The sequence below is a fragment of the Nymphaea colorata genome, chromosome 1, assembly GCF_008831285.2.
Source record: "Nymphaea colorata isolate Beijing-Zhang1983 chromosome 1, ASM883128v2, whole genome shotgun sequence".
Taxonomy (NCBI): Eukaryota; Viridiplantae; Streptophyta; class Magnoliopsida; order Nymphaeales; family Nymphaeaceae; genus Nymphaea; species Nymphaea colorata.
The window spans coordinates 39202899-39214126 of NC_045138.2; the positions used below are offsets into that span (position 1 = coordinate 39202899).

The following is an 11228-nucleotide window of genomic DNA, read 5'->3' on the forward strand; positions in this document are numbered from 1 at the left end:
TTAGGTTCTCTCTCCTACATCGCCCTCATCGCCTAAATAAGCGTTTGAAAAGTGAACCGATGTCTCGATTGCAAGGCTTTTTGGGAAAGTATACGACCGAATGGATAAGCATTGACAGCAAAAGCAAGGAAAATGTGATTACCAAAAGGGCCCTGAATGAATCGTTTTAATATAGTTCCCCTTAATCGATATGCATTCAACTTCCACCCTTCATCTCACTCCTAATATGATCGCCATCTTTACATATGAGCTTATAAATAAAAGTCCCTTGAATGTTGATAAAGTAACTTGAATCAACAATTTTAGTTAAAGCAATTTGAATCAAAGCATGTTTTGTTTATATCGAAATAGTAAAAGTTTATATTTTATTTAAAATGATTTTTAAATCAAAATCAACGGGTCTGTTTTTTATTCATGATCTTTGTGTTTGGTATATATATATATATAAAAAGAGAGAGAGAGAGAGAGAGAGAGAGAGAGAGAACTGGTCGTCTTAAAAAGGAAAGGCTTTGCACTTCCCACGTTTGAAGGGACAGAACACAACGATTTTACTATATGTACGGACAAAAGGGGAAAAGATTGACACGATGCTGATCTAACAGACTAACTGGCCAGTAGCTCCCAGAGATCAGGGTCAAGCGACGGCATCCTCTCCAGCAAGCAACAGTCCAGCTCGGGCAGAAATTCCGGCGATCCGAGCCACTGAACCTCGGTCTCCGGCGACACTTCCGGCGATGCTTCTGGGACAGTTTCCCTTTCGGCGCCGTTGCCTTCGGAAGATGACGAGGATGAGGACGAGAGAGACGGCGAGGGGGAGGGCGAGGGCGCGGGCGCCTGTTGGCGCTTTTGTCTCCGAAGCCTCTGGCAGACGGCCTGGAGCTTGGCGTCCACGGAGGAGGTTAGAGCGCTCAGGCGAGCGCCGCCGGGGGAGGACCCCGCCTGGAAAATGTCCCTGAGGTTGGGGAAGTTGAGGCGCGCGTACTCGCCGCGGAGCTTATAGGCGGCGCGGTCGTAGGCGTAGGCGGCCGCCTCAGCCGTGTCGTAGGTACCGAGCCAGACGCGCATCCGGTTCTGTGGCAGGCGGATCTCCGCCACCCACTTCCCCCAGTGCCTCTGCCTCACCCCTCTGTAGAGCTTCTTCGTCATCTTGAACGCCGGAAACGACGACGACGTTGCCGAGGACGCGCCCTTTCCCACCCCAAGCAGATGCCGTCTCCGGCCGGACTCCCGGAACCGCTTCAGCTGCTCTTGCTGGTGCAGGTAAACGGACGATCCCAGCGGCTCAGGCACGGGAGCAAACCGGGTCTCGGCAGGGAATCGGGAAGAAAAAACCGAGTCGAGGGCGCTAGGTCCGCCTGACAGAAGGATATCTGAAAGAGAAGCCCCCGCCGGATTGGCATGTACGTCGGAGTGCCTGACCCCGGTAAAGGGGAGTGAACGACCACTATAAAGAGCTCCAGCCATGGACATGTGAACCAGTTGGGATCGACGGGACGATGGGAATTTCCGGTCCTTTACCAGAAATTCTCAAGGAAACAAGGTTCTGGCAGAAAAGAACAAAAATACTATCTCTCAGACTATAACAGGGGAACTGGTAATTTGAAGAGTGATAATGAAGCCGGAACTGATGAATTCTACCATGTGAGAGTTTCAACCTAGAAAGAATTTTTGGGAACGAATTCTCAAATTAGAACAATTCAAGTATCCCCTTGAACAATGTAAAAAAGTCCCAAGAAAGCAGAAGAAGAGAAGAGCTGATCACTGAGCTAAAAGAAGCAAGGAGGGGGAACTTCAAAAGGAGACGCAGCAGAGGATGAAAAGGGGTTTCTCTCGCCGTTAACTAAAGTTATAGCGAGACCAGACTCGAAACTCCTTGAAGCAAAAGACCGAGGCAAAACTGAAGCCGGAAACGGTACTCCCCAAGGAAAGCTAGAGCCTAAATTAGGAAACGGAACACGAGAATTTTCCGGTGACTTAATGACCGGAGCTGTGGTCTTCCGAGGGTGTGTGACTGAGAGAAATGGGTGTCGAAGACTACAAACGGAGTTCTATTCCTTTTGCGTCTCTGCTTCTTGTAATTTATAGGGAAGCCATGGGGCTGACCTTCTCTCTTCCACTCTTTCCCTTTTTCTCTCTCTGCATTTACGGTGAGACCAGTGGAGTAGGGCCGTCGACGTTGACCGGTGGATCATGGGACGCGATTTGCTAGCTGCAGATAATCTGACTGTTCACACTGAAATTATCGGCTTGCCCTTCCCTGGTCAATCGGCCAAACACTCAACTCCTTTTTAATCCTCCAACGCTCTAAATTACGCGTAACTCTTTCCCGACATGCAGCGGACAAGCAAACACTGAATAAATCATCTCATGGAAGTATGATTTGGCTAAACTGGGGCTAGCTAGACTTCTCCTCTCATTCTTTAGACCATCCTCATGTTTCATTGTATCGATAATTTTTTTTTTATTTTTTTACATTAAAATAAAAAATTATTTTCGTGGAACCAAATGACAAGTTCAGGGTTTGCTTCACCATGGCACAACCTTTTAACCTTCTAATCAGGTAAAAAAAAAAAATTCTCAGTTTAGCATCGTTAGTTAGCCTGGTGAAATCTGTTGTCTTTAGTTTGATTCTCGTGGACGTTATGTTTTTGTATTAATGAGATGAAAGTACTGTATTAATGGGATCAAATAGGTCTCTCACTACCTTGTAAGGACATAAATGTATATACCTTCATGGAAACCATACCCACTAAGCATTAATGCAACTCTCTTTCCCTCCCTCAACTAAGCAAATCACACATGCAAACAACGAACCAAAAAAAGTTTCATTAATATCTCCCTTCATTAATGGCTTACACTGTTTGCAGTACAAATTTCAATCAATATTTTCATTGTTTATCCAAATAAAAGCGTCACTGGCGTCCAACATTACATTTTGCTCTAAATGATAACACGTGAATGCTGCTATTATGAAAGGGGTTCTTGATATCATAAGTAAAGAAACTTGGTTAGTTGTCTAACAAAAGCAAAGGGGACCAACCTCTAGCTATTGATTGTTGTGGTGTTCTTGAGTCGTTTCATTTTCACTATTCCTCAATAACTATTGTTACCATTTATGGCTACCTAGTAGAAAGGAGCCTCCCTCCTATAGGCAGGATCTTCCCAACTTTTATAAGCCAAAAGGCCCATTAATCTTCATTGCACAGGACATATCTAAGTTGGACCATGGAGATAGGATTCAATACATCAACTTCTTGTATGTGCAGATGATGAGATCAAACTTTTGTGTTTCTTTTAAGTTAAAAGAAAAAAAAATTGTACTTGGGTCGAAAGACTTTGCCACTTACCGACAGTGTAGAATCCTCACGTGTTCAAACAAGTTGAACCAATGACTGGACTTATATCGGCCAGTGCCCCAACTAACTACATCAAAAGCTTTAGCTTCGAGTTCAAACCTAATTATCAGCAAACTTAGTTTTTTTTCCAATTTTACTTTTTTTGTAAAAGCCTCAAGAGATATAGCATAACTAGTTAGGCTAGCAGTCGACATAAGTTTCCTTGCGGATTTGAGTTTTGAATTGGATTACTTTAAATAAGTAGAATATAGTTAAAAAAAAAAAATGTCTCACTTAAAATTGGACCAAATTCATTTATAACAAACCAACGTCAAATCAAATTCGGGTCGCCGAATTTTACCTTTATAAATTGGGTGGGGATTCGGGATTTTGTTTTCCGGTGTCTAATCTAACACACGAGAGGTCAAAGGCGGGGAGAGTGAGAGGGAAGCACGGAAGGGCATTCAGGGAAAGTCCGATGAAGAAGCAGCTTCGTGGTGTCTCCCTGGGCCCCACCTTCCGCGGGAAAAAGTCACAAAAGCCACTTTTTGAATTAATTGCGGGCACTGTTTTTTGTGGCATTTCCGCATCGCCTCCGTGGGTACGTGTCGCAAAATTGATGGACTAAACGGTCAAACCTTTCCAGCAAAAGTCTAAAAAGGACTCGTTTGTCGTCTTCCCCTCTGGGACACCTCATCGCATCCTCAGGCAGAGCCGGGTCCGCCCCTGATCGGACCTGGATCCAATGTGCAAAACAGGTTTGGATCTCCTTGGGTCCACTAGTTTTTAGTCCGTCTTGGAGCAGTGGCGGACTCCGACTTACAAAGTTTAAGCCGTGAGCACTGATCTATCTTATTATTGTAATGGATTGTGTGCGTATAAAACGCTAAAGCATTGGCTTCATCCTGAGTCAATCATTATATAACTTGTAGAGGTTTACACACCAGTCCCATGATAATTCCGCTACTGTCCTGGAGTTATACCTTGGGAGATGGATTAGTTTGTCTCCCTGGTAGTTCACCATATGGTTTTGGATCAGATTTCATGTTGGAAGAGAGTTGACTTTGATTTTGTGACATTAAACCGAAGCAAAAAGTATCGAAATTCAAATCATATCTAAGTACAAACCTAAGTCCGGATCTAATCAGTGAGCAGTGATTGAAAGCTTTTCTACAAAAGCCTGCCGTAATATATATATATATATATATATATATATATATATATATAAAAGCACGGTCATAGCCTCAGCTCTACCCCTACTTTAAGTGGCCCTTCTTTCTAGTTATAATTCATTATTAACAAATTGTGAGGGAGTCATAAATGGATATGCCTTTCACCAATTTGCCTCTTTGTGCAGATTCATGAAATATTGAGTTACTGTTTTATTAATTATTTTAAAGATGGAGGCAAATTTATGTAACACTCACACGGTATTCTTCAGATGACCTTTATAAAAAAAAGGTTTGTCTACGACTTAGACTGCATGCCGACCTGCTTTTACATTAGACTTTGATCATGCGTGCAAGCTCGCAAACGTGTGTACAGATGTGTGCAAGTTGTATATATATAAGCATGTGCATGCATGTGTGCATGTGTAGGCACTTGTATTTCGACCCGCCACCGCTGCCGGTGTGCCACCTAGTGAGGCCCATGGATAGAAACAGCAGCTTATATGCATGTGCAGCAGGACCTATTCAAAGAAAGTGTTTGAGTAACCATATAATTAGTCCCGTCAGTGTTTTACTTTGTGTTTGAAAAATTTAAGATTTTTGAAAAGATCAAGTATTTCTGAATAAAAAATTTCTAGCTCCGCCACTGCTAATATCCACTATCGAACCTCAAAAACCATTACAACGCAGTTGGTTTGAGCACATAGAATAAGCTCACACATAGATATGGGGGGGCTAGGTCCATACACTAGGTCAAAAAAGCGACGGCAATATAAATGGTTCATTTGTATCTAGATCTAGGTCCATGTTCCGCGGGTCCGCAATGGATGTTGCCTTAAGCCAGGGAATGCTGACCTCGCCTTCCGGGAATGTCTCAGGGAATGTGGAACTGGACCACGGTAAGTGAAGCCTTAATGGGCACCCACAGTGGGCATTGGGGGGCTATTAAATTGCTTGTGGGGTGGGCTGGAGGGCTGGGCCTGGATATGAGAGGTTGCCTTCAAGAGTTAGTCAACTATATTGAATGCATAGGTAAGGGGATCACATGGGCACACCATATGAGCCCATGCATCCGCCCTACAAGAGGAAGAGGGCCCTCTCTTTCACCAGAGACCACACCTGTACTTAAATTCCGCGACGTAGAGCTTTCCGGGTTCTGAGGGCGCACTATGTGTCAAGTTGCTAATCGTCAGTTTTCGTTTTTGTTTTTTCTATGACCACATGTTTTTGGTACGTTTTGATTGGTAAACATGAGACATTTCGGGGGCATACGACAACAAGAATACTAACACACTGTTTCATGATATGTTCTAGAGATTGAGTATATTCATGGAATACTGTGTTCTCGCACACAAATTTATTGGAGTTTTTAGAATAAAAAAACATAGAACCTTGTGTTACTATTGCCAAACAACGCGAACTGTTTCTGGTTTTAGTCTCATTAATAGTAGGGGTTATTGGTTGGCCTTAGCAAGGTGATATATTATATATATATACTGTTACTATATGAGCGAAGTCATTGTATCTCTTTTACTTAGTTGGCTTGTCATGTGATGTGTATTTTGTCTGGGGTGAGATGGAGTGAGTAACTTTTGGATGTGAACAGTTCATATGAATGCCCATCTATTGCCATAAATGTTGAGAGAGAAGGAGGGAGAGAGAAGAGTAGTAAGTTAGAGCTTGGTAGACAGTAGACCATATAAAAATTATGTCGTAGAGATGTCTTTTTGTACTAAAACCTTTACCCAGCTAGTTAACGTGACAGTAATGGATGCTTAATGAGTTTTACTCAAAATTTAGATTTCAACTCAGTCAAATGCCAATATGAAAGTGCCAACGAAATCGAAAGATGCATTCACCAGGACAAATCATCACTAGTTTTGTGATAAAAAGGAAACAGAAAAGAGAGAGAAAGAGAAAAAGAAAGTTATATTGAGGGGCATGACATAACTGGTCGGCATGAAGTGTTATAATTTTGATTTTTGTAGGTATTATTTTTTTAAATTGTAAAAAAATATACAAGTTGAAAGATGTACCTTAAACTACATAAGTTTCGAAACACCTCTCAACTTTTGAAGACATGAAAAAGAGTGGCTTCGTGCAATAAAGAAGGAAAAGAAGAAAAAACGGCAAACGCGGGTAGAGTCATATAAAAGTAAAAAGGCAAATTATGATTAGCGTCCTGGATTTAGAACATTTACAAAAGAGACTGTTCGCAAGTGGGCTGGTTGTGTTACTTTTCCCAAAACGTCGCTTTTTCCTTTTCCTACAAATGATTGAACGGCACGGTTGAAGATCACCTTGCTTGCTTGGTGGCTCTAGTTACGGAAAATGATTGAGTTCTACGGGCAAGAAATTTGGTCAAATCTTCCAAGATCTACAGCGGCTAAATGAAATTTTACAACATAATAGGCACTTATGCGTAAATTACACAGATAATATCTTTTGGACCCTTCAACATTGTCAGTATATATATATATTGGCCAATTGAAATTGCTGATCTGTGTGCTAATAGGGGCTCAGTCTATTTGCTACCTGGAAGCAAAATGTATCCTTCAAATTCATCCCTCCCTTACAATTATATGGAGTATTCGTTCCACGCTATCGCTATTAGCAAGTCAATTTCATGGATTTCCGAGTGTCCGATGCAAAGATCTGTCACTGTTCATCCTCTAACGGACATTAACATGTCTTTTGCTACAGCAACTTACTTTCTTTTTGTAAGGTTCTTTGGCTGCCCTACCAGCCTTTCTTGTTTCATCAATCCTGAGGTTCTGTAAATGTTTCTTCTGTCGATTTACATCTGAATTTCATGAATTAAGAAGGGTTTGCAAACTCATCTTCAAACGTTGCTTCGTTGTTTTGAAATTAATGGTCGAATGTCATCTGCGGCTTAGCATTAGCATAGCTGGTCGAATGAGCGAATGGTAAAAAATCAGTCTCTAGTTCGATTTCCGTCAGCGTTGACTCGACTCGCTACCAAAGTTAACGCACCCTTAAACCTTAGGGACAAGGAGAAACAAAATCCTTGGGGTCTTAAATCTGTGGGTTTTAAGAATCTATCGATTTAACCTGGCATGGTTTTGTCGACGCTCTAAAAATTTCAACATCAAAATTGACATCAACAAATCAAAGGATCTGATCTAAGGTCTATAGCCGACATAGGCGATCCAGCTATTAAATTACATCAGATCCTCAAATTCAATGTAGCGGCTTGACAATTTCGCAGTTATGATATTGAAAGGAAATCGTCAGATTCTCACAACATATTCCGTGAACAATATATATGTACTCCAAATTAGCTTCTATTTTCAGGCTTAATTATCTGTTATTATAAATTATAATTTTTTTATTATTCATTGTTACTGACGTCAATTATTTGCTGGAGAGGGCAGATATCGTGAATCTGGTTCCGTTTGTGGCAGGAACTCGGCGTTCCGGACATACGGCAGACACATGTGGCACGTGGGCTGCACGCAAACTGCACCAAACTTGGTGTTTCGTGTTTGGTTGAGTGTCTTTCCAAAATAGTGCGACGCTACAGAACTCAAACACACGGGCACGACGTGGACTTGTTTTCTGCCTTTTTTTTTTGTACAATAATTTATGTTTTTTTTGAACATAAACAGAGAATAATTCTTTTGGTATATTTTATTTCTTTTTGTTTAATAACTTATATTTTATGAACGTAAATAACAACTATTACTTAAACTTTACCATCCGTTTCTTTTTTTCTCTCATATATATATATATATAGTCTGTCAATATTGACTCTTAAATATATGTATATTAAGAGACACCAAACTAGCTACATATGTAAATAGTGAATATATATATATACTCTTAAATATATGTATATTAGGAGACATCATGCTAGCAATAAAGTCCATCCATTTCATTGAACAGCTCAGATCCCGACATAGTTTATTTTTGAATGGTGGTGGAAAAAGAACGAAGGGTTCCTCCACAAGCTTCATGGTGCCCTGCCGTTGACCGGTGTCGCCTGACTTCACATGCCCCGCCTGACATTGCCATTGAACACCATTGTTTTTTATGTTAAAAAGGTTAAAATAAAAAACCCAATTTTTTCATTTTTGTTGTGATTTGTTCTTAATATTTTACATTATTTTTGCTTTAAAATTTGAATCTTAAGCTAAACTATTTATCTTCACTTTAATAATCACTAAACATTATTTTTATCAAAATTTATCAAGTTATCATTTATGTATCCTTGTTAGTTTTCATCACTCATTTTACTTTTTCTTAAATTTTGAAGATTTGTTCTTTTCTAAAAAAAAAAATTTCTGAATGTTTTCCTAGATTTTCTCAACTTTGCCATAAAATACTTGATATTTGTAACTGTGGAAGTAACAGCTATTATGCAGCGTCGATCCATGAAAACGACTGTGCAGAAAGAAATATAGCAGTTATAAGTTTCAGGCTAAGCACCAGTGCATTTAAACGATAACTGGGGAAGAAGATATGAAGGGGAGAAAGGAAGAAGGAAGGAAGGTCGCCCAAGAGGCGACGTGGACGAAGGGCTGGGCTGCCGACAAGAGCTGTTCGCTGTCTTGTAGCAGTCAAGACATTAAAACCGTGATGCTTCGATTGACTACGACGCCTCTCTTAGAAATCTATAGCTCTCTCACTAAGACATGACAAATTAACAATCCAATTTATCTCTCTTCATTGAATGGAATTAATAAAAATACAATCTCTTGTTACAAATCTATAGCTCTCACTGAGACGTAACAAATTCACTTTATCTTCCTCTTCATTAAATTAAATTACTAAAACAAATAAAAATACAATTACTTGCAAGGGAGTTTTTTTGTTTTTAAATAAATAAAATCTCCTTAACAAATTAAAGATTTCAGTTGGGGACTTTACAAACTTTGAATGAAAAATCACAGTTTTCTCTGATCCAAGATGGAAGGTAGAGTGCAAGATCCGATCCTAACCCAAAGATTGTAACACCACAAACTAGAAAAACATTTCATATGATCAAACATGGCCCCAAAAGAATTGAAGGCAACATCTTTCTGAATTATAACTCACCTAAGATTCGATAAAATATAGTCGATCGAAATTGTATGAGGACGCGTGCACATCTAGATGCATATATATATATATATTGACACACAATAACTGCATGTACGTGTGGTAGTTGTGTTGGGGAATTCGAATCTTTGATATACTTTATAACAAAAAATCAACAATCAAGTCACAAACAAACTCCAAAAGTTGTTTATCATGCAAACATTATGGTGCTTTTGGTAACAACTTATGGTGATTTTAGTGAAGGTTTAAGGCCTGTACGCATTAAACTGCAGGCTGATTTTCATTCTCCGATGTATAAGGTTTTACAATATATGTAGTAAGTAAAAGTGAATATAAAGACTAAGTGCAGTTGTCCAATCAAGTCACTGGGTGTCACATGTAAATATACATTTTTGAAAATATAGGTATCAACTACTTTTTAAAAAGGATTGATTTGACATGTTATCTTGCAAATCATCAGCCAAACTAATCTCCATTCAAATCCAAACAGTGAAATCAACAGATTCTACGTACATACATATTATATATTATATTTATATGTGAACTTATACTTGTTAAAGCGCATAAGACAAGCTAAGATTATGAGGACGTTTGACATTAGAAACAAGGTGTAAATGCTTCATAAATCTGCCTCAAAATTGGGGTAAATTGATGAGACAATCGAATTTCTTATTAATCCTCCACCCCAATTTTAAGATAGATTCATAAAACATTCACATGTTGTTTTTAATATGAAGCGGTCCCTAGGTGTCACTTTAACTTGCAAAAACAAACTTGGGATAAACAATTGTCTCTTATGAGAAACTCTGTACCGATAGATTTCAATACCATTTTAAGTTTCCTTCGCATTTTTATTTTAATATCATGCGAGTAGTTGGCTTAACAACCGCCAACTCCCGTATCATGTTTTTATCAATCAACAAATAATGTCATTTTTGTTACTATCAATTTCTTAAGCATCACAAAATCTTTGTATACTTCAAATCAAGGTTGATATTGATAAAGTTGACCAATTAAGTCACATCTATTCATTTAACTTTGATCCATACATACAACTTCAAGCATTGTGATTTTAGCAGACATATGCATAAGCTTCCAGGTAAAGGTTGTACTCGATCATCGAAGCGACGTAATTTTACGCATTTAAGCGTATACAGCGATGTTGTTTCCTGTCATTCTCGTTACAAAATCAAAACCAGGTGTACGTTGATTGACAATTTCTTAACCATCAAGTTCGGCTCTTTTATGGATGGTAGGGTGAAATACTCTTCCTGCTCATCCCAGAAAGCACTCAACTTTCCAAGAAATTGAATTCTTAACTACTGATATTTCCGTTTCTTGGGATCTTCTCGTGAATGCGGGAAGAGAAAGAGCCATTAAAGAATGTCAAAGCTGGAAAGTTCTTGGTAACTTAGAAAAAGCAAGCCAGCACGGCTATGATCTGTGAGAGATCCCTTCTTGTTGGAGGCACATTAAATGGCACAGAAAGTGTGTTGATAATTAGTGCATCACCATGTTGGTGGAGCGAGTAGAGAGCAAGCATGTGAGCAAAAGCGACGTTCTCAGTTGAAATTTTACAGGTGGCTTGAATGTTGTTTTCTTCAGCCATTTTGACTCTGCATCCTGCGCCCTTGTGGTTGCTGTAATCTGGCTGGAACTTGAA

General features: G+C 39.6%; 1 protein-coding gene across 1 annotated transcript; it reads right to left on the reverse strand.

Annotated features, from left to right (window-relative positions):
• Window positions 1–493: 493 nt before the first annotated feature.
• LOC116247692 (ethylene-responsive transcription factor ERF061-like) lies at window positions 494–2063 on the reverse strand. Its single transcript, XM_031619952.2, has one exon. The coding sequence runs from the start codon at window positions 1468–1470 to the stop codon at window positions 604–606; it is 867 nt and encodes a 288-aa protein (XP_031475812.1). The 5' UTR covers window positions 1471–2063; the 3' UTR covers window positions 494–603.
• Window positions 2064–11228: the final 9165 nt, after the last annotated feature.

Bases quoted from the DNA above. Each gene is read 5' to 3' on its own strand.
- LOC116247692 (XM_031619952.2), bottom strand. From the start codon at position 1,470: ATGTCCATGGCTGGAGCTCTTTATAGTGGTCGTTCACTCCCCTTTACC.